The sequence below is a fragment of the Mchenga conophoros genome, linkage group LG18 (assembly GCF_057382185.1).
Source record: "Mchenga conophoros isolate Kocher_MC1m ecotype Shallow Benthic linkage group LG18, M_conophoros_male_GT1.1, whole genome shotgun sequence".
Classification (NCBI taxonomy): domain Eukaryota; kingdom Metazoa; phylum Chordata; class Actinopteri; order Cichliformes; family Cichlidae; genus Mchenga; species Mchenga conophoros.
The window spans coordinates 17,624,727-17,648,098 of record NC_140543.1 but is presented as its reverse complement, the minus strand read 5'-3'; the positions used below and the strand labels follow the sequence as shown (position 1 = coordinate 17,648,098).

The following is a 23,372-nucleotide window of genomic DNA, read 5'->3' as shown; positions in this document are numbered from 1 at the left end:
GATTCCCATGTGTCATAAGACAAAGTGGCAATTCTCATGTGTCTGTGGCACTCAGGTCTTTTACTAGAATTATATCCAATCCAGTCTGAAATATACAAAGGGAGAAAGATTTGATAGACATTTTCACAAACTTCACAGTTTTTGGAAACTGGAACAAATTGGCATCCACCTTGAGGAAGGCTATAACAATATTCTGAATAAAACTGAGGTCAGTCACACATATCAAGAGAAAGTCAGGCCAGAGCTCCTTTGGCTCTCCAGTCCTGCGACAAAAGCCCCAGCAACTCCTCTTCATTCTCCTCCTCTTCTTCTTCAGTGCTGTCGCCAGTGTCCACTTGTTCCTGCTTTCTGGGCAGAGACTTGCTCTTCACCACATCCCGTCTGTCCCTCAGTACTTCCACCCTCTTGTAACACTCAATTTGTTCATCAATTTCATCAATCTGACGTTCAAGTCGCCCCTCCTCGTCTTCTTCTGCCACGATGGCCTCGGACTTTGTGTTCACCTGTCGGATCTCCTTTTGAAACTCTTCCCACTCCTTGTCCATTTGATCCTTAGGAGCGTCCACGTTGCGCACTTTGGCATCTCTAACCGGATCGTCGAAGAAACCCTCCGGGAGCGCCTCGGCTGTGTTGTCTTTCTTCTCTGGGATCTTTTCCTGAACGTCTGCTTTGAGGATGGAGCCTGAATGGGAGATTGCAGGCGTGGGTGGGATGGAGCTGTCAAAGAAGTCAGCTGGTAGTCCTGCAGCTTCATCCTTCTGAGCAGGCGGATGTGTGGCCACCTGTTCACCTGTCAGAATCAGAATCAGAAAGGGTTTTATTGCCAAATGTTGAGCGGGTTTACAACATTAGGAAATTGCTTCAGTGCAAACATACTGTTATGTTTGTATGTCTCCCCAGTAGCTTCATTATCATCATCATCGTCCTCATCATAGACTCCAGCCAGCAGGCTCAGTCCTGCAGTCTTCTGTGAAGAAGCAGCTGCCCTCTCGCTGGGTTTCTCAAAGAAATTTCCTGGCAGTCCTAACGAAGGCTGACCAGGAGCCGCTGCGGGTTTCGCCTTTTTTCCTTTAACGTCCTCGTCGTCGGGTGCTTTCCGCTTCAGTGGCTGACTCTGCGGTGTCACCGGTTGAGTTTTTGCTCCCTTCAGCTCAGCAACCTTTTCTTTGTGCTGTTTCCCAAGAACATGCGCCGACCACAGCAGTTCGGACTTCACCTGCACATTGCACAGGGTACAACTGAGGTGGCCGAGACTGTTGTATTTAGCAAACGGAGACTCGACGCGTTTCTTGTCACTGGCTTGCTTTTGTTTCTCCCTCATTAGCCGTCGAAGTTCCTCTTGATTAACAACTTTCTTCCCTTTCTTAGAGGTCGCCATTCTTGTAAACAAAAACAAGCTCGTTAGCTAGCCAGCGAGTTGCTTCTGGAGAAGTACGCGCGTCTCATAAAGATGACGCAATACAATAATCTCGCGAGATCTGTCAGTTGCCTGCTAACGGGGTTAGCAGAGATGTTAGCTGAGGCTCAGTATTGTTGTATCGCCCGATTCTCCTGAATTCAGCCGCAAAGCGTCGATACCGTTTTAAAACCTGCATCCGAGAGACGCGGTAGAAGAGACAACGATGTAGTCGTTTGCTCTTCTTTCTTATTATCCCGATTCATTGTTTGTGTGTGTGGTTTTTTTTAATGTTTGTCATTATTTTTTGTTTTCATCGCCGCACCCATAGATAAATCAAACCATATTCATTTTCTTGCAGCTAGCTAACGTGTCCTAGGAACCGCGTACCGCTATTTTAATAACAGAAGCGTTGCGAAAAAGCGTCGCCGTTAGCTCAAAATTTCTAATAGGACTGAGCATTTTTCATATTTGTGGAGTTTTTGCTAATGCCCACTACCATATCGCATCTTCACCATACGTTAGCCTCGTGTGTAGTTCACCAGTTACCGCACGATAGACATCATGACAGGTGAGAAGATACGCACCATGAGAAAGGACCACAAGAAACCGAACAAAAATGACGAGATAATGGACACGTACGATGAGACCTCCAACGGGACTATCTCTAACGGCACCGGTAAGCATTTCAAGTCCAACAAGGCTTTCCAGAAGTCAATCAAAACCTCGGCACAACAACAGCAGCAGCTCAATGCCAACAACATCAACGGTAACTCATCAGTTGTCAGCGACAACAACAAGAACCCAATAATCCTGACCAGTGACGACTTGGAGTTCCCTGTGCATGAATGCGTGTTTAAGGGAGATGTGCGTAGGCTCTCCTCTCTCATCAGGACCCACAGCATCTCCCAGAAGGATGTGCATGGTAAGCTTTCTGCTGTCATGTTTCCATTTCCATTTACAGTGTTTGTGCTAGAGGCTGATATTTACTTGATGTGTTTATTTTTTTAATTCCAGGAAACACACCTCTTCACTTGGCTGTCATGTTGGGCCACAAAGGTAATGCTGAACCATAGAGTAGTAAAATGAAATAACCTCATTTTAAAATTGTTATTATTATTATTGCCTTGCACTGGATTAAACAAAATTACCAAGAGCACTCTGAAAGAGTAATCTTCCAGTATCTGCTTAAGCCCAGGAAATTTGACTAAATCTGCCGTGCTCTCCGTGGCCTAACATGGCTTTATTAAAAGAGTATTTTGAATCCTCATTAAAAGCCCCCTTTGAACGCAGCAGTTCCCTATTCCTGTGTTGGAATAGCCCACATACCCTTTGTGCGCATAACCGTGTCTTATCTGACCTCTGCAGAGCAGCGATAACATAATCTTGGTATGACACATTAGTTAGGCTCAGAGAAATCCACATATATCAGTAATTGCATACAAAGAAGCCAATTTATGGGCACAGAGACACAATTTCATTTATGTGTCAATTATAACACAAATTTGACTCAAAGCTCTTTGTAGTCTGTGTACCACGCAAAGTCCTCTAGTCCTGAAACCTTAATTTGATACAGATTAAACTGAACTATTAGAAAAGAATTTGTTTCTTGCCCTGGCGACCATGCAATTAGTGGACAACTCGCTCTACCACCTGAGCCACAGCTGCCCCGTACCTACTTCACTGTTTAACAAAGTGGCTGTCTGATGCCTAGTTTGGCATGCCATCAAATGAAGACAGAACAGCTGCCTCAACTTAATCCAGATGCAGACAGCTGTTTCACAGTCTGCCATTATTTCCTTGCTAGAGCCAAATCTGCCAAGTATAACTGTAGGAATGAGTAAAGTCAAGAGTCTTCATGCACTCCTGTCATTTGAGTAACTGAAGACCAAGTGTACTACTTTTAGTTTTTATGGCAACTCCGCCGACATGCAGGAAATGTTTAGCGTAAGCATGTGTCTGTCTCTAATGTGGCCAGCATTACCATCTGTTTGCTTCTCTCCTGCTCTCTCTGCGCCCATGCACTGTGTCTTTATAGAAATTACTCTAAATTGAAGCTGCTCTGATGTACACTTTGTTATTTCAGTTGTCAAACAGTGACACAAACACAGCCTGTTATGACTAATATCAACCACATGTCGCTTTCGAGCCATTTTTGAACCTGCTGCTCTCTGCTGTTAAAACCCTGACATTGTAATGGATGAGATTACATTCACATAAGTTAAAGGCAATGGTTGTGGTGTGATTTCAGCACCCACAGCTCTAAACATGTTGTCAGGCCAGCTCACCGATTAAAGCAAACTGTTTTGGTTTTTTTTGGGAGAGGATCCTTAAAGAGAAGCACTTTAGTCAGGAAGTCCACAGAGTGCTGCAGCAGTATACAGCATGAGAAACATTATTGTGGGTAAACCCGTTTTACCAACCCTTCAAATCATGGTCCTGTAAATGAGCGCAATTTGAGCATGTGCAGAACACTATATAGTGGCCTTTTGCAAATATTAAAATTGTTTCTAATAACAATGCATGTAGTGATAGTGCAGCAGTAACAGAACTGTAGAACTAATCACATTTGTCACTCATTGTTTGGTTGTTTTCTTCTCTTTTTCCTCCTTTTCAGAGTGCGCTCTCCTCCTGTTGGCCCATAATGCACCTGTAAAGATAAAAAATGCACAGGGATGGAGTCCTCTAGCAGAAGCCATCAGCTACGGCGACAGGCAAATGAGTAAGCCTAAAACTACTCTGAATAGCTGTAGACTGACTTGAGCTTTTCATATTTGGATCTGTTTGTTGCAATCTCAGTGTCACACCTGCAATCATACACACTCCCTGTTTTGACAGTTAGGCTGAGTTCTGCCTATCTGAGGGTTATATAGATATACAATGTGTTCTTTAGACAGTATTTGTGGGTTATTCAGTCATATCGGTAATTGGGAAGGTGTTCTGTATGAATGTTCATATTGTAGTGGTGTTACTGAACATCAGCTTGATAGCTGCAGTGTTTTGGTTGGATTTTCTTTCCCCACATGCTTTGCACTGGCATCAGGAATCAAATGAGTTACTCTGATTATAGATGAAATCTTAAGTTTCAGAGAACATGTCTACATTAAATGAGGGTTAGATCAGTGTTTCATTTTTTTTTTTGACAAATAAAACTTGTGTAATAAGGCTGAAGATGTAGAATTTCTAGCAAATTGTCTCCTCCAGTATTGTCGTAAGGTAATGAGATAAGTGTTAGTATTCAAAGGATCATTTGTTAGTCATGTAAGTGTTTAACCACAACAAGTGCTGTCTGGCCATCCCATCTAAAAAGCTATGGTGGGGATTTTCTCTGAGCACTCACCATCCAGATGGGCTGGAACGCTGCCTTAGCAATGGCTTAGTGTTAGCCCCAAGCTTAAAGCTTGCCACTGCCCTGCTTAACGATGCTACCGCTTTTAGGTTCGACATCTAGTGAAATAGGTCAAATGACATGTAAAAGGTCCCAGCTAATGCTTTGGAGATATATTCGCTCCTCTGTCCTTGTAGGTTTTGGGTTAAGTTAGTGCGATTTGTTCAAGCTAAAGTAACATATAAATTGTCTGCTAAAAGGGCTGAATAGTAAATAATTTATTTTAGTTTCTGTAGCTGTGCTGAGCTGCACATTTTTAGTTCTTGCTTTTGGCTCTATAGATGATACGAGTGAGCTATGAGCATCATTTTCTTACACAGCCTGCGACAAAGCGTTTGAGGCCTGGTAGTTTGAATAATGACCCTCAGCCTTGTTAGTATGCGTCTCGGCTCTCTGTGCTTGCTGTGGCAGGCTGTCTTGGGACTGGGACCGGGAGCTTTGCTTTTGAGAAGGTCACATCACTCACAAGGGTGAAGGGGTGGCAGAGGGGCAGAGAGGGGGCCGGGTGCATTTAAACCATGCATAGAAATTCATAATCCAGTGACAAAGGATATTTAGATTTAAATCTTTGGCTAAATTACAGCCGGTGCACAGCTGGTGTTAAAGAGAGACAGAGAGCAAGGAATAATAATGGGGTTTGCCAAATGTCAAGTGTCTATTTGTGTGTGTTATAGCTTGTCACAAAGCACTGCAGTCTTGTCATTGGTCATCAGCTTTCACTTTTACACATGTGCCCATCGTGTCAGCAGCTCGCTATCTGGACGTGCGATTATGAACTACCCGAGTGCAGCAGCGTGTGCCTCGTCAGCACTTCTCTCCTCGGTCACGTCTATTTTCTGCCTAATATTTCCCCTGGCTGAAATAACCAAGGATACGTGTGAGATATGCTGAGATATAATTTTTTTTCTTCTTTTTTTTTTTTGTGGTTCATTCTGGTATCATTGAGAGGACGCTGGTCAGTTTGTGAGAGGAAGTCGTGCACTTCACGAGCCAACGGGTTACATCAGCCGATCCAAACACGGCTGTGGTGTCTGCACAGTTATATAAATTATATAAAGCTGGGTGGGATTCAGTGTTTTTGTGTTATGTAATAATCTATGAAAATCACACAATTTTAACTGACGCGTTGTGGCAATCAGTGTGTCGGGGTTTGGGTGACAGAGTTCAGTCCTGTGGACTGGTTGTGAAATATGCATATCCTGGCACTCATATCTCCCTCAGCGCGAAAGGTCATCTGAAAATGCTGGAAGAGAGGGTGACCACCATAAAATATTTGTGGCTTGTGCCAATACTCATGCTTTAGGGGTTTAAAAATGTATTAATAACATGCACTCAGCAGCTCCTGTTAAAATGCACAGTTGTGACTTTAGATCGGGGTCAAACATAAGGCCAGGTGGCCAGAATCGGCCTGGCAAAGACTCCAGTCTGGCCCACTGGCAGGCTGAAAATGTGAAGGAGGGCATACATTTTGGGGACCTTTAACTTTATTTTTATATGTTTTACAGTCTTGGTAAAGATAGCCTTATGACCATTCATGCAAACCAGAGGAATTAAGTAATAGCTGAACAATGAAATCATTTAGAAAAACTGAGACATGCTGTTAAAATTGCCACTGCTTTTTCTTATATTAAGATATTTCAGGGGTTTAATGTGTAGCTAAACATCTTTACGCTGACAGAAAGGACAGTTTCGCTTGCCCGGCCCACTTAAGATCACAGAGGCCTGTATGTGGCACACAATGTAAAAAATGAGTTTGAAAGTCATACCACATTTTTATAATACACATCCATTATGATCCATCCCTGTTGTCTCCCCCCAGTCACAGCAATACTGCGGAAACTAAAGCAGCAGTCGAGGGAGAGTGTGGAGGACAAGAGGCCAAAATTACTCAAAGCTCTCAGAGAGGTGAGACTCATTTAAACACTGTGATGACAAACTCAGGTTTTCCACTGACATCGTTAAACCTTTAGTCCCATAAAGTTTGAAAAACCTTCTCTGTATTGATTTGGTTAAATGTCTGCTGACTACCCGTGAGCATGCAATATCAAGTGATGATGCACGTATAATCTGAACTTTCTGTTATGTTGTGCGTTGACCTTTTGATGTGTTTGAATGCTTTGGTGCAGCTCGGTGACTTTTATCTGGAGCTGCACTGGGACTTTCAGAGCTGGGGTGAGTTTTAACTTTCACACAAATGTGAAATTTTCTGCAACATATTCTCACACACAGCTACAGCGTGTAATAGTTTGAGGCTGCTCTTGATTTTTAAATCCTTTGAAAATTTCCGGAGCTGTAACCTCACCCAAAACCCTCCATTAAGTGCGAACACAGCAGGAAGTCACTATTGAATAAATGCACGTCTCATCTGTTGTAGTGCCTTTATTGTCCCGGATGCTGCCATCCGATGCCTGTAAAATCTACAAGCAGGGCATCAATATCAGGTAAGATATAAATACTAGCTAAAGTCTGCCCCCATCTACACCACTGTGTGTTTAATGTAGCATGTTTCCTATTGAGGTCGAGAACTTCTTTTAGCTCTGAAAAGTAGGACGTAACTATCTTCACACACTCTTCCTCCTCTCTCTTGATTTAGACTTGACACCACTCTCATAGACTTCACCGATATGAAATGTCAGCGCGGCGATCTTAGCTTCATTTTCAACGGCGACGCCGCACCGTCCCAGTCCTTTGTGGTTCTGGACAATGAAGCAAAAGTGTACCAAAGAATACACCACGAGGTAACTGGGGGGGCATAAGGAGACCTCTGTTTCACATCATGTTATCAGAAAGATGTGAAAGAAATGAACAGCAAGAAGTTGACTCGGTGTTTTTGCCCCAAGGAGTCAGAGATGGAGACAGAAGAGGAGGTGGATATTCTGATGAGCAGCGACGTCTACTCTGCAACCCTTTCTACCAAGTCCATCACTTTCTCCCGTAGTCAGATCGGCTGGCTCTTCAGAGAGGATAAAACAGTAAGGCTTATTTCACAGTATGGTTAAAGCAAAAGCCAGAAGGGCCGATGGCGCGATATGGCAGCCTCGCTTCTGTCAGTCTGCCCCAGGGCAGCTGTGGCTACAACTGTAGCTTGCCTCCACCGGTGTATGAATGTGAGAGTGAATGAATAGTGGTATTGTAAAGCGCTTTGGGTGCCTTGAAAAGCGCTATATAAATCCAATCCATTAAAAGAAATGGGACAACATTAGGAGGAAGAAGGGGGGAAAAAACATATTAAAGGAACTTTGGGGTTTTTAAGCACCGGGACCTTTCCCATTTTACAAAAACAGTTGCCTCGAGGCGTTTTATAGTGTAAGGTTAAAAATCCTACAGTATTCTGGAGAAAACTGAGCAACCACATTACAACAGTGGGAAATAAACATACTTAGCCCTTAGGTTTTACCTCATGACCCCTTGAAGGCATCACAAGCCTCACTTTGATCCTCCATACAGCCTGTGCAGCACATCCCAAGTTTGAAATTTTGTTTTTACTGCTGTTGCATTGGAAGTATGGCACCATCTGTTTGTTTCCTGTACAGGAGAGAGTTGGAAACTTCCTGGCTGACTTCTATGCAGTGAACGGTCTGGTGCTGGAGTCAAGGAAACGGCGGGAGCACCTAAGTGAAGAAGACATCCTGAGGAACAAAGCCATCATGGAGAGCTTAAGTAAAGGAGGCAGCATCAGTGAGCAGAGTTTTGAGGTGAGAAGGAAAGAATTCAGGGCCGTGGCTTCATCCGCCAGCGGTGAATGGTGCTAACACTGACGGATGTTTTTCTGCCCTCCAGCCCGTGAGAAGGCAGTCCCTCACAGCTCCAGCACCCAATACAATTTCATGGGAGGAGTACATAACCGCGGAGCACGGAAAGTAAGCACCTTGTGTTTTCTACGATGTCATCAGTCCTCACTGTAATTAGGAATTTATTCAGGGCAGGTAGAAGAAAATATGTATAACTGCTGAGTGTGAAATAACATCTTTTTGTGTTCGTCTGTGCCTCTTCTCACCTTCAGGCCACCTCATCTTGGCAGAGAGCTTGTTTGTAAGGAAAGCAAGAAGAACTTCAAAGCTACTGTAGCCATGAGCCAGGATTTCCCTCTAGGCATTGAGTCGTAAGTACATCCCTTGCTCCTTAGATCTATTTGCGAAGCTTTCTGTGCAGATTGAGCCTGGGTGGATACACTTGGGATACTAGAAAAGGGTAGTGCAGAGATGAGATGAATCACATCAGATAATTGGGCCAGGTAGACAAAAGGGCTTCAACTGGTTGTGGGAGAGAGCCACTGATGAGAAGATTACAAAATTCAAACACTCCCCCACCTTCACCACCCTCACCAAAAATGTTCTTTTGCTCAGCTTGGCCACCATGGGAACCCGGCACGGTTTGTTTGAAGTTAAAATTTCTTATTCGCTTCTTTTCATGCCTTACTGTATGCACCTGTAACCTTGGAGCTGCAAGGCTTTCGTGTGTCGAGACTTGTTCTCAGAGTCGGGCCAAATGATGGGCCTGGCTGATAAGAGTTTTTCAGTTTTAAATCTTTTTTTTTTTTTTATATATATATATTTTAAACCTTGTTTTTTTCCAAGAGTTGATAATAAATTTTGGAAAAGATTTTTCCCCAAAAAAGATTTTATCTGACTTGGTTAAGTCAGTGTAGGTTCTTCTTTTTAGTCTGTGAAACTTTCACGTCTCATTCAAGAGGCTTAATTAGCTCTAAAGCCACTGATGGGAGGCTCCCAGGTATTTAACAGGTGTTGGGGTTTGTCCTGAGGATTGCTGTCCCTCTACTAATCATGCAAGTGTTCAGATGAGCCAAGGTGTGAATCCTTGATAAACTGTTTTGTATGTGTCAGGAAATTCTTCAGGAACTCTTTGGAATCATCTTAATCCCAAAGATACTTTATTATCTTTGGGATGTAATGAACAAAACCATCCTTTCAGTGCATTGCATGTTTGTGCATCAGAAAGTTGGCTTTTAATTCCATCATCAATCAACTACATGTTTCATGTCTAAGAAGCACTGGTTTCAGTGTTATTGCTGCACGTTCCCAGCTCCCCCCCCTTCTGTTCTGGTTTTGTTTGCGGTCACAAGTAGTCTTTTGGCGACTGTGTACGAAAGAACTAATAAAAAAAGATCCAGCACTTTAAAAGATAATTTCACGTTGCCCTCATTTGGGATTCAGGCGGGATGTGGCTCGGGTTTAAATATTACGGGAACTTAGTAAAGGCAATAAATTGCTTTATCTTGTCTACTGAATGAACCTTAATGGAGACAGCAATAAAAACCTCTCTTTATCAGAGCTAATATTTTTTTAATGTAATTTTTCCCCTTTGCATATTTTTCGTTGTAATGTTTAATATGCTATGTTTAGTATTTGATCGTTTTCGGTTTTAATGTCATAATGACCCAAAATAGACAGTGCTCTAGTTGTTGATGATAAATAATATAATTTGTACGATAAACCTTTTGCACTTCTTGCATCATTTCCAGCCTTGGTGCTGGTAGTTCCCCAGCCCGCTTACCTTTCACTCTAAACTGCATGTGTGTGTGATTTGTGTGATTGATGAAATAAAACACTGGACTATTTTCTTGTGAATCGGTTTGGGGGTTCACAGAAACTGATTTATTATCATCACGGGCAGCCATCAGTGTCACTCCAGTGTTTTAGGTTTAACTTTTACATGAAAGGCAGTTTTAGTCATGAAAGAGAAAAGACCTGGACGGCTAACTTGTAGCTACCGCCACACATGGAAGTGAGGTAAAGTTGATATGTGCATGAATGAATGAAGGGGTAAATAAAATGGGAGCGTTTACTACCTGTTAAATTGTGTTATATTATCGTGCGTTTGTCCTAAAAATGAGTTAGTATGCACAAATAACTTCCTGAGTCTGGAAGTCTAACATTCCTTAGACTTCAGCACAAAAAAGTACTTCACAGAAATTAAAGCCAGGCCGATGTAGAATTTTTAAGGCTGATAGTTTGTAATAAAAAAATCCGATATATAGGACGATATTTTTTTTATATTTCTTTCAGACATTAAACACAAAGCATTCTATTATTTTTATTTATTTATTTATTTTTTATTAGTCCTTACTAAGATAAAATGACAAGATAAGAAGATTATTGCGACAAGTCATGGATTTCTCGTCTTGCCAACAGGGAAGTTGCAGAAGGCCCTCTAGTGGAGAAACTATGAAACATCAACACTCATAGCATGCTTAAAGGTTATTTCTCCCGCCTTCCCTTTACTTTTTAAATGCCGATCACGGCATATCAGCAGATAGCCGGTATCAACTATCCTCTTGTTATTTATGTGTTATATGAAACTATATAATATATGGAAATTGTTAACCTGAAATATAAAGTCCATAAATATATAAGATCTTTAAATTTTTGTGTTCATTTTACAGGATTACCTTTCTTGTTCATACTGGCATCACTTTGTTGTTTTTAAATTTATTTAAGTGATCTAGTTTCAGCTCGGGTGTAATCAAAGGGTCATTTAGAGCCAATGCTGATGCTGGAATAGTTTCATTTAGACAAAGCAAGTGAATATTTCTTTTAAAGGGGAAATGTTCTTTCCTTAGAATGCCGCTTAGGAGCGCGACGCAAAGACTGCAACTTTGAAATGACGAAGAAATCTTGTATCAGCAGGCGAAGTTATTACAGCAAACCAGGCAAAATCTGCCTTTCATATGACATCGTGATCAAATGTGAATCTGTCTGTTATGAATAATAAATTCAGAGGATCACCACTTAGAATGACTTGAAAGTGTGTGTGTGTGTGTGTGTGTGTGTGTGTGTGTGTGTGTGTGTGTGTGTGTGTCAAAATCTCGAATTGCATTGAATCCGTTTTAATTTTTTATTTATTTTTGTAAGAATTTGTGAGGTTCTGATTTACTCTCTTCTGCTTCCAGATTACTGAATGTGTTGGAGGTCATAGCTCCGTTCAAGCACTTCAACAAACTCAGAGAGTTTGTCCAGATGAAACTTCCGCCTGGTTTTCCTGTCAAACTCGGTATGTGAAGCGACCTGTCGTTGCATTCCTGTGAGTAGATGAGTTTCAGGAGCAGGATCACCAATAACCTTTTTTTGCGTGTGTTTCCTGCCTCACAGACATCCCCGTCTTCCCCACGATCACAGCGACCGTCACCTTTCAGGAATTCCGTTACGACGAATTCGAAGAGTCCATTTTCTTCATCCCCGCCGATTACAAAGAAGATCCCAGTCGTTTCCCAGACCTCTGATCTGTAAACGGGGATATGGCCAGCAAGTTTGGGAGTGCAGACAAAAAAAGGAATATTGTGTTGTTTTATTCTGTATTTATTAGCTGTGAAAAGGAAGGGGCGGGTGGGGGCCGGTCTTAGTGATCAGTTGCTCTGTTGGCTGATGGATCCAAAGCAAATCAATGCAAGCAGGTGTTAGAGCGCCACCTCACATGTAGATGCTTCGGGAGCCGTTTTTGTGAAATCGATGATAGCTTTCATTGTACTCGCTGTTCAACAGAGCAGTTAAACCCACTGCTCCATGCTGCTGTTCTCTACTCTGAAAGCTGTCAGACTTCATCGTCACTATTTAAATATTTCCCCTCATCTTCAAGGACAGAGAACTGACTTCCCATTCTTGAAAGTGCACTGACACCCTCGTCTGTAAATAATTCACGTCTGTACTTCACAACAAAAAGAATAGCAGATATAGCTATATCCTCAAACTGTGCTTAATATTCATTTATATATTATCTATAATATATAGAGAGAGATGGACTCAAATGAGTAACACTGTGTAGCAATACATTTCCGGTACTTAAGAATGTTTTTAACCAGCTGGGATAAGGTTTAGCATTAAAGAAGACCTCCATTGTTACAGTACGATATCCGAGCCTTTTCCCTGCGCAGGGACGCAGTCTCCTGCATCTTCAGGTTAGCTCATGTTACCTCTCGGCTGTCTCTCCATGTCTGTCGTGATCGTATGTGCTCAGTGTGTGAGTGAGTAACTGTACTGTACCAGGGGTTGTTGTGTGTACGTTTGTGAATGGGAGAACCCAGGTGAGATATCAGGTAAACTGTTCTTAGTTTAACACTGCACTGATAAGAAGTATATTTAAGGCATGCTCTGGCTGTGTTGGCCTCCTGGATCACATGCTTCTTTAAAGGTATATTCTCTGTTCTACTACCTGCAGGCTGGCTGGTACTTAAGGAGAAACTGGAAATTAGAACACTGACTCTTAGAAAATGTTTTAGTGCTTATAAATTCTCCTTGATTGTTGTCTGCATATGATTATCTTTTTATATATATATCTATATGTATACATATATAAATGCAAGTAGAGGGAACTAAGCTGTGAAGTTGATCGTTGCTGGATCTCTCAACTCTCCAGATAAGACATTATCTGATCCATTGAGCTGTCTGGCTTCAGCTAATATGTACTGCAACCATACCTACTTCACTTCCCTTTAAATAAAGCACCAGCATCATCTTTCAACTGACTGCGTGTTTGTAATAAAAATTTTATGAGGCTTCCAGAGGGGTGGACAAATATTTTGATATATTGGGGATTCTTATCGCTTCAGTGGGTATTTTAGGTCAAATCTGGCGATGCTTCAAGACAATATTGTAGTCTGTTTATTAAAGAGGTGAGGCTAAGAAGGGAGAGCTGGTTTTATCCCAAGATACTAAAGATTATAAAATTTCCCCTGATTTATCGTCAGTGTGTGAAGACGCAATAAACTAGCAGAGCACTGTCCGTTTGGCTTCAGTGTTTAGTGCAGACATTGGAAAATAAAACTCATTTTATCTGAAAAATATTTAATTTCTCAGAGCCTGGGCTTCTTTTCACTTTAATATGAAAGATTTAATATATTCAACATCCTAAATGTCTAGAAACCTATGCCAGATTAGTCCAAGTTAGGGTTTTAGACACAAGTCCCAGAGACCAGAATTAGCCCAGCAAAGACTCCATTCTGGCCGAGCTTAAGAAAATGTGAAGGTATGCTTAGATTTTCAACTTTTACCTGTCTTATCATCGGTTTTACCGCTTTTCCTGTTGATCAAGCCACGACACCGAAGTACACAAGCATTTTCTGTGAATTCATGAAAACCATATGTTCTAAATTTATAATTACACAACTTTATTTAAATGGTCCTGCCCACGTCACATCAAAGTGGGCTATATGTGGCCCACATGTAAAATGATCTAACTGAACTGGAAAATTTATGTTTAGAAATCCTCCATCAGCATTAGTTTTATGCCAATAAAGACTTTATGTAGTATTGCTGCACTGGACCTACGTGATGCCAAAGGTTAGCATTACTAATTTAGGCGCATCTGCCTTTGACTAGTTTGAAGGCAAAATTGTCTCTGTGATCAAACAGCTGAACCATGTCTGTGATTTAAGTGTTTTTAAACCAGATGTGAGGATTTTCATATCTGTATCATTAGCCCCCCCAACCTGAGGTGGAAGTTATAAATTTTCACAGTCTTAGCTCTTTAAATAAGCTTTAATATATAAAAGAAATCCTTGATAAAACAATCAGTACTCTCAGATAACAAGAAGCTAAGCTAAGAAGCTTGCATTTTTGGTGAAGACAAGAGACCCGTGCATCACACCACCCCACACAACAGAAATGAAAAAGGTTCATATGTAAAGACAAATAAAAAAAGAAATCTGGTAACACAAGCTAAAGAAACGCAAAGCAAGCCTACTTCCAGTTGTAATCTATTACATCTGTAGCAGCAAAGAGCAGAAAGACCACTTACAGTAAATGTGACAAACCGAGAAAAATGTCAGGGCAGACGATTTTTAGCATCAAACATTTGCAAAAGGGCACGCTTCCCTCCTGTGACAGAAACTGATACATTTCAAACAATTCACATTTTCAGATTCAGCCCAGTAGGAAGGGGGGAAAGATGTAGCTTTTTCACAACCAACATGGAGGGAGAATGTGGGAAAGGACGGGACGGACGAGTCAGTCACTGACGTCCATGTCCTCTTCGTGGCGATCATCGGCACCGTTAACTTTGGCCTGCTTCGCGGAACGTGCTGTGCCATTACCTTCTACCGACCGAGGAGACAAAGCAGAATCGTCCGAGTCCTTCCTGTCGCCTCGCTCCTTCTCGCTGTCGTATCCTTGCTCTTCCTCATCGTAGTCTCTGGTGATCTGGGAAAAGAAGCCGATGCATGAGACACCTCGAAAAAAAAAAGTAAAAAAGTACAAACTCCCTCCGACTGGCTAACATTAGAAGAGTGATGCTCACAGGGTCCAAAACCACAACACACCAACCTTAACATCTTTCTCTGCATCTGATTTCCGGTCACGTTCCCTTTCTTTGTCTTTACTCTTCTTTTTCTTGCTGCTGGAGCGCTCCCGTTCTTCACGGCCGCGCTCTTTATCGCTCCTACGGTCCCGGTCCCTTTCCTTCTCCCTCTTCTTCTCTTTTTTGTGTCTGAACAGGATGGAAAGTGAAAAGTCCAGAATAAGATTAGTAATGGATATATGTTTACTTCTCCTTTAAAAAAAAAAAAAAAATCATTCAGGAGAAACTTAAAATACACATTCAGTGCAGCCAGAAGGTATTAAACACATCAGACAACCTTCGAGGAGATGGAGACGGGGAATTTTTCCTTTTAGGAGACTTCTTAGGAGAACGGCTGGCGCTGCGACTTTTCCTGCGTCTCCTGCAAACAGAACAAAATAATTTAAGTTTTGCACATACGCAGGATATTAGAAGCAGCTGAAATAAATACATTTGACTGAAAACCAAAAATCTAGTATTTCATTAATAACTGTCATATGCATTAAATCTTATTTCCTGTTAAAGCATTAGCAGCTTTATCGTGATTAGGGAAGTACTATACTTAAAAACGTACGTTTAACTATTCTGTTCCTGTTGATTTTGTACTTTGGTAAATCTGACCATAGAACAGTCATTAAATTCTCTTAATATTAAAAGGTCTTTACCAGAATAGAATTCAAGCACTTGTCAGCTGAAGACCTTGGCTGTACTCACCGGCTCACACTGCGTGACCTCCTCGCTGTGCTGTAGCTTTTGGGTGGTGTTTTGGATTTCCTTCTCCCTGCATCTTCTTTCTTTCGCTCTCTGTAGATAAAAAGAAAACATGCATATAGATTTAGATCTCAGGTTTCCCAGCTGCAGACCTCAGAGTACAGGTTCGAGGACAGGTTTTTACACAGTTAGCACACCTGGATCTGCTGGGAGATCTCCTCCCTCTCTCTCTAGAGTGGGTGTGTCTCTTGCGCGGGCTTTTGGAGCGTCTTCTGCTTCTCGATCTGGATCTGCGCCTCGACCTGCTTCTGGTTCGCCTGAAACCATTCATTCACAACATTTAACTTTGCTGTTCATGTGAAAACAAACAATACAAAGTTTCCTCATCTCAGCTCTGCAGATGATAAGTTTTAGTAAATCACCTGTGTCTTGAATGCGATCGGGACCTCCTCCTTCTGGATCTGGACCTGGACCGAGAGCGCTTCTTCTTTGTCTCCTTATCTGCACGTCAGGAAAATGAAATACAGGTCAAGTTCCAGTACTCTGTGTTTTATCCTTTAAGACCTACCATAGAACCAAGTCCGCCAGAGTTATCTTTATATTTTTACATGCTGTAGTGCCATTTTTGAGAGCATTTCAAGTTGCTATACATCAATACAACCGTTATAGCCCAAATTTTAATGAGATGTAAGCATTAAGTCTATAATAACTACATAAATTGCAAAAAAGTGCAATAAACTACAAAAAATTGAAAATTGTTTGTTTGTTTTTTTGAGTGTCTTCATAGTTTTATTTTTGAGATACACCAATTTTTATATACTGCTGGAAAAACAAAAATAAATATTATAATGCAAATTTGCAAAGAAAACAGCATGTGCATCAAAATAAACCATTTCCAGCAGTGCAATTTGAGTTCTAAGCATCCCAGAAACTATTCAGAAAAGCATGAAGTCAAACATGACTTTTAAAAACACCAGTATAGGCATATAAGGCCCCGAAGGTAAAAAACAAAAAAGAGGAAATGGTAAAAAAAAAAAAAAAAAAGATGCCACTTCCGGTTTCAGCCAGGTAATGGCGGACATACGATAGTTCGCGCTGACGTCTATTCCAACGTAGGAAGTGTTATGAACAGCTGATCGAATTGGCAAAGCGTGTTTCTGGAATATTATGTTTTTGTTGCTGCAAGTGCTTTTTATGCTGTTTTTTGCAAAACTATATGTGGAAGGAAACCGTAATCTAGGACGAGCTGATAGCATAAGAAGTACGTACAACTCCTCCGGTTTCATGTGCAAAAAAAATTATTGCTAGCTTACGTGGTTCCGGTTCTACAGGGATTTAAGAATAGTTACGCAAAACGGAGCGTGCTGCTCCGTCCGGTTTTAAAGGGTTAACAAACGTTTTTTCTTAACACTGAAAACAAAAGCAAAAACAAACTATTTGCAAACATGAAAACCTGCCAAGGAAATCATCTGAGGAAGTAAGCTGACCTAATAAGTGTTTGTACTGACAGCAGTGCAGACAATCCAGACACTGTTTTATACCGCAAAGCCAACATCCTAGCAACAAGATCTTCTGAACTTTAATGTACTCACGTCCGGGTTCGATAGCAGCAGAAATGAGCGACTGGGCCTCTCTGACTCTCTTCATTGCCTCTTCGATTTCTTTATTAGCTGCGTCAGCCTTCAGCCCAGCATTCAGGTTTATTCCAGCCGCCAGGGGATTCAGTCTAAACAAATAAATATTAATTAGTTGACTCATTACTACAAAACACCAAACAACTGCTTCTTTCCTGTGCCTCAGTTGTTCTACAGTGCCTGGGAAAAATAACAACAAAAAAAAAAAAAAAAAAAACCCTAATGCACAGCATTCAAAGAAGAAGCTTTAAAGAGACTTACTTTGGATCCGTCATCAATTTCAACAGCTGATCAGCAGCCTGTGTGGAAACGGGAGGATAAAGACTGTCAGTTCAAAACATTCAACATCAACTTCGTTCACTGCCATTTCAGAAAACCTCTCACCTGGGGATTCATACCAGCTCCGGGGAATCCAAACGCTGCCATTGCGTCTATATTGGGTGCACCAAAGGGGTTCGCAAGCTGGAATAAACAAATTTATGTCAGGCCAAGAATATCCAGATACGAACACCTAACAAGTGTTTATGTAATTATATTGGTGCTATCTGATACACTGGGCTAAAAATCACTGTTTATGTGCAGGAGACTAATTTCTCTCATTAGTAAATGGCCAGCGAGGCATGTAAAGATGTGATGTAAGCAGACACGCTGTACATTAACCGATGCTGATATACGCTTTCGACTTGAAATGACAGAAACATGGCAGAGCCGAAGGAGTAACTGATGGATATGCGAGTGGATGAAGGAAAACCATAGACAGGATACTACTTGGTCACAACTTGGCAAGAGACCTGTAACTCGGCAACATGACTGACTGCTTCAAACTATTTATACTAAAAGGATGTGAATGAGCACAATACAATTTTGCATTACCACAATCCTACAAATAACCAAAAAAACAGAAATACAACACAGGGAGAAAAAACAGATTTAAAGAACTATACAAACTACCAGATGGACTTTGAAATGATCCAACTTTAAAACAAAAATAAACAAAAGCCAGTTTATCTGTGAGTCGTATTTTTATGTTATCTTACACTCTGCTTCTGTATGTCTTTAAATGCATAATTACTTTTTCAAAAAAAGGCTTCAAGTTACATTTTGTCATGTCAGAGCAAAAATGTTAAGACTTTTGGTTATGTCACCATGTAACATCCAACACAGTTAAACAGTGAGGTCTTACAGGTGGATTGGGGATGGGATTAGGCATCGGAAGAAGGCCTCCCCCTGGCAGAATTCCTGCAACAGCATTTGCTGGCGCCAGCAGTGACAAAGCTTTAGCCTCATCTGGAATAGATCCTACAGGGATAAAGAAAAAGGCATTAGGAGAGAAGAAAGGTTTCTCACACTCACACACACACACACACACACACACACTACAGAGAAGACATTTTGGAGAAGAAAAAAAAAAAAGAAAAGTGTTCACATTTCTTCACATGTTTACCTCATACATCAGAGAAGAGTTCCCTTAATTCAACATAATCATTGCAGTGACTTAACTATTGCTGGAATAAATCACACTACTCCAATGAACACTGCCAAGAATAGATCACCTGAATGTGTTTTTTAAGTCATGAACCAAACGTTAGCAAGCACAGCTGCTTCTCCAGTTCGGTGTGCCCTCAATTTTCATTTTTGACGTTTACTGAAACAAGCGATTCACGTTGGCGGCTTCGCTACTAAAAGCACACAGAGAAAAATTGAGATACACACACAACAGAGAGAATTTTAGGGATTCGGCAAGAACACTATGCAAACCATCAGCGTCTACTCACCACAAACACATTTCAGAGAATTAAGTAGTTTATATGCTAAATGGCAATAACAAAATTCAGGCTAGATGCTGCCTGCATCATTATCTCAGTATCCTTACCTGTCACTGCATCAATTAACCAAACCTGGACAGAGGATGGTGGGCTGTTTATTTTAAAATGCAAAATACCTCCAATTTTATCTTTTAAATAGCTCATCATCATCATCATCTCACACTTAATCCATTCACAAAGAGACATCACCTAAATACAGACACACAACACTTAAACACAAGAGCACACTGGAGAGAGAAAATGCTGCAGGAGACAAAACGGTTGGATGGTATTTTCAGCAGGGCCTGGTATACAGGACTGGCTGAGCCAGGAAAAAGAACTGTAAAACACAACAACAAAAGAAAACCACTGTTAAAGAGGATACTGGACCAACACTACGTCATGTCGGTCGCCTATCTCAGAGGATTTATACCAGAGAGTTTTAGTTCCATGTATTTATTAAATCACTGACTAGTTTTCCCCTTGTCAAGTCTGAAATTACATCGTGAGGTTAAAAAAAATGTTTTAAATCTACTCTGTGCAGAGTAGGCTACTTTGGCATTAGTGTGTTTCTGTATTAACTAAAAAATAACCCAGACCCCTGACATATACAATTATTGCACCAGAGCCAAATAACTGGTGTCACTCCCAAGTTGATGTTTTTTAAAGCCATTTTAAAAAAGGATGAGGCTGGAAATATTCTTGTTACTGTCCACAAATCTAGTGAATACCATCTCATGCCTGATTTAGACTTCTGTGGGGCTACAACACAACCTACACAAGTGGTTGCGTTACCAGCATTTATGCTAGTGCTGTAGCATTATGTGTAAATTACTGTGTAATCATGTCCCCGTGTTTTACATGCAGTCCCAGCTGATATAAAAGTGTAAAATTCGGGGATCTTTTCCCCCTCCTGGGTCTCTGTTCTTTGTTTAGGTCATTATTAAATCACATGCAAACATATTTTCCCTCCAACTTCTGAAATGCACAGGAGGAATCGGCGGTGCTGAACAGACCAACTGCCGTACTTGCGGCTGTATTTCATTATGTTATCATAACATCATGTGATAGCATAGATTTCCGACACAGATTTCCAGCTGATCAGGTGTAAAACTTTCAGAAATATATTGTCTGACTTCTATAGAAGGCGAAGTGGTTTCTTTAAAAACATACAGTAAACGTAAAGTACTGTGGTGTTATTCAAACAACTGTCCATCTGCTGGGGACTACTTCCAGCTGTTGTTTAAAATCTGTTTGCGTATGCTAGTGAGCTTTTAAAAGAGCATGATGGTGCCTGAGGCACCGACTCTAAATAAACTGCATCAGCTGCAATTACCCTAATGAACAAACAAGCATTTACTAGTCTGTGGACTTGAATGGCCTCTGTGTTTTCATGGGATTTGTTGACATTAAAAAGTGATGAATACAGGCAGCCTTATCTGCAAAGGAACCGTTTCTTAACCATAAAACACTTGACCAAGCAGCCCTCAAAAGTGTCGTTAAATAGTGCAGAATTTGCACAGTTTCAGGTTATGCCCTAGAAATCTGAACTTTATTCTCAAAACCACCTGGGAAAGACAATTTAGACAGAAGGAAAGAAAAAGATAAGGCAGAGAAAGAAAAAAAAGGAGACAAAATGAGAAGAGAGAGAGAGTGGTGGGGCTTGTATGCTTGCTGGCCTTTGCAAATGTCTACAATTCCCTGTTGGCAGGCAGAGGACCACTTTCAGCCATCAACGAGGGGGCTGCTTTTGCCTTCTTCACTACAAAAATTACACACACACACATACACACACACACACATACACACACAAATAACAGAGAGAAGTTTAACAGGGGGTAGTCCAATATATGGTGAGAATAAAAATGCATTTGGTTAAGCATTTCAAGTACATCACTTCTGAACTTTGACGTGCCTGTGGTGCCCACAGATGTCCGTGTCCTGGTGTGTAAAGCAGAGTTTGGTACACTGAACTTTCTGAGCGCAGAGCACATTACTGTTTTAGTCAGAGACAAACACCTCACTATATCCCGAACAACTTAACTCCAGGTAACAAAGATCTGTTTAAGGGCTGTTGTGCTAAAACAGATGTGCAATGCGCTAAAACAGTTCACCACAAATCTGACAGCAGAAGTCTGCTTTAAACACACGAGCCATGGGAGGAGAATGGCAATACCACTTTCATTCAAAATTATCTTACAAAGCTCATAAGCATGCCAGGGTGAATTCACAGGAGACGGGAAAAACCAACAACAACCTTTTTACAGTCTTGCACCATCACAATTCATTCAACAATGAGCTTTTATACAAACCTTCAGCAAACGGGACCACTATCAGCGCTCTGTCCACAAACACCGTGTTAGTCAGATGCTGAGACACACCAACAGACTCTGGCTCCTGGAACTTCACAAAGCACACCCGGGATGTCACCGGCATCGGCGAATCACTATAGAAGTGGTAAAGAAGAATGACGTGAATAAACTGCAATAAAAAACATTTTTACAAAATCTAAACATTGCTTTCTTCAGCCTCTTTTGACATCCCGATGTAACACTGAAAATGCAAGGAGCAGCAATAGCAAAGGTAGAGGAGTATAAATGCCTGGTATCAACCGTCCAAATCAACGGTTCACAAGTGAGGTGGAGAAAAGATTGGAGCAGGGTGGAGTGGATCGAGACAAATGTCAGGGTGATTTGTGACAGAAGGATGGTGGCGAGTGTGAAAGAAAGAGTACATAAACTGTAGCGAGACCTGCTATGATGTATGGTTTAAATACAGTGGCACTGACAAATAGACAGGAGGCTGACGCTAAGATGTTAAGACTTTGACTTTGAGTGAGCAGGATGGACAAAATCAGAAATGAGTACATCAGAGGGACAGCACATGGAAAAAAGGATTAGATGATTTGGACACATCCAGAGGAGGGACAGTGGATATATTAGACAAAGGATGTTGAATATGGGGTTAACAGGCAGGAAGAAAATTGGGAAACCAGAGAGGGAGTTCATGGATGTAGTGAAGGAGGACATGCAGAGGATTGGTGTGACAGAGGAGGATGCTAGGGATAGGGTGAGATTGAGGCAGATGGTCAGCTGTGGATCCCTAAAGGGAGCAGCTGGAGAAAAATGTTCTGACAACCTGATGTGGTCCAGTGGCACCCACATGCTGTGTTAGTCACTTAAGTGTGGATTTGACACACAACAAATATATGCAGACAGAGTTTAAAGCAGATTTATAACATACACTTTAAACAGAAATAAATACAAGTACCCAGGCCCTGACTGTATACTTTAGAAGAAAATTTACTGTGGACTGTTGGAAAGACTCAATTATAATAAAAACGACTGGGGAAAGGAGGGGTAGAGTTATCCTAACCCTAACAAAACATCGGAGAGACCGTTAAAGTTAATACAACTAATTTTTCCCTTCCTCACAAGCTCGACTTGGGCGTGTTTATATTAATTATTAATCACTTTTGCTGCATTTCCTCTCATTGATAAAAAGAGACTTTACATACTTTGAAAAACAAGACACTACGGTAACATTAAGACCCAAATAAACACCGAGGGGGACATATTAAGCCTAAATACACGTTTTTATCCCTGTTTAGGAAATAAGCAGACTATCAAAGACATAAATAGGATTAACGCGTGGTTCATGAGGCCAGACAAAGACATTATAAAAGACTGCGGGCCAGGTCACTGGTTAGCATGGACCTACGCGTGCATGCTAACCAGTCTACCGAGTCTACTAGGAAACACGACCAAACAGCCTGTGACTACATTATTAAAGCCGCTAATAAGCCCACAGACAATTATTTAACTTACTCTGGCGGAAATAACTTCAGCTCTTCGATGGTTCCCAGAAAACCGAACAGTGTCCTCATCTGCTCCGACGTTGTGCTCGGCGACACGTTCGTCACCTGCACCACCTTCGTTGTGTAGCTCATTTTCCCGACTTAAAACCTTTGTAACACAACCGCCAACTGCTAGTATTAAACCACACTACCGTCTATCCGCTGGTTACAAAACCAATTTTGGGTTTGTTTGGTAATTTTTTCTTTCTGGGTATGCGCTAACTAGCGACTACAGCAAACTGTAGCGTTTCGCCGCCATCTTGGGTAATTATGGATTGAAATGCGCATGCGTGTA

The 23,372-nt window shown here is 41.3% G+C and overlaps 3 protein-coding genes across 3 annotated transcripts; 1 reads left to right on the top strand and 2 right to left on the bottom strand.

The window, feature by feature from the left end:
• Positions 1–41: 41 nt before the first annotated feature.
• Positions 42–1,934, bottom strand: znf830 (zinc finger protein 830). Its single transcript, XM_085254952.1, has 2 exons — positions 877–1,934; positions 42–790 (listed from the first exon to the last, which is right to left on the bottom strand). The coding sequence occupies exons 1-2, from the start codon at positions 1,376–1,378 to the stop codon at positions 234–236; spliced, it is 1,059 nt and encodes a 352-aa protein (XP_085111078.1). The 5' UTR covers positions 1,379–1,934; the 3' UTR covers positions 42–233.
• LOC146553537 (ankyrin repeat domain-containing protein 13C-like) lies at positions 1,476–13,259 on the top strand. Its single transcript, XM_085254948.1, has 13 exons — positions 1,476–2,321; positions 2,414–2,455; positions 4,014–4,118; positions 6,604–6,689; positions 6,911–6,956; positions 7,159–7,225; positions 7,378–7,522; positions 7,625–7,756; positions 8,318–8,479; positions 8,565–8,644; positions 8,788–8,886; positions 11,695–11,795; positions 11,894–13,259. The coding sequence occupies exons 1-13, from the start codon at positions 1,961–1,963 to the stop codon at positions 12,022–12,024; spliced, it is 1,557 nt and encodes a 518-aa protein (XP_085111074.1). The 5' UTR covers positions 1,476–1,960; the 3' UTR covers positions 12,025–13,259.
• A 997-nt stretch (positions 13,260–14,256) lies between these two features.
• On the bottom strand, positions 14,257–23,362 carry LOC146553536 (uncharacterized). Its single transcript, XM_085254949.1, has 12 exons — positions 23,049–23,362; positions 21,534–21,667; positions 18,600–18,715; positions 17,801–17,878; positions 17,678–17,715; positions 17,375–17,508; positions 16,205–16,283; positions 15,980–16,099; positions 15,786–15,875; positions 15,370–15,453; positions 15,059–15,221; positions 14,257–14,935 (listed from the first exon to the last, which is right to left on the bottom strand). The coding sequence occupies exons 1-12, from the start codon at positions 23,168–23,170 to the stop codon at positions 14,744–14,746; spliced, it is 1,350 nt and encodes a 449-aa protein (XP_085111075.1). The 5' UTR covers positions 23,171–23,362; the 3' UTR covers positions 14,257–14,743.
• Between the last annotated feature and the right edge of the window lie 10 nt (positions 23,363–23,372).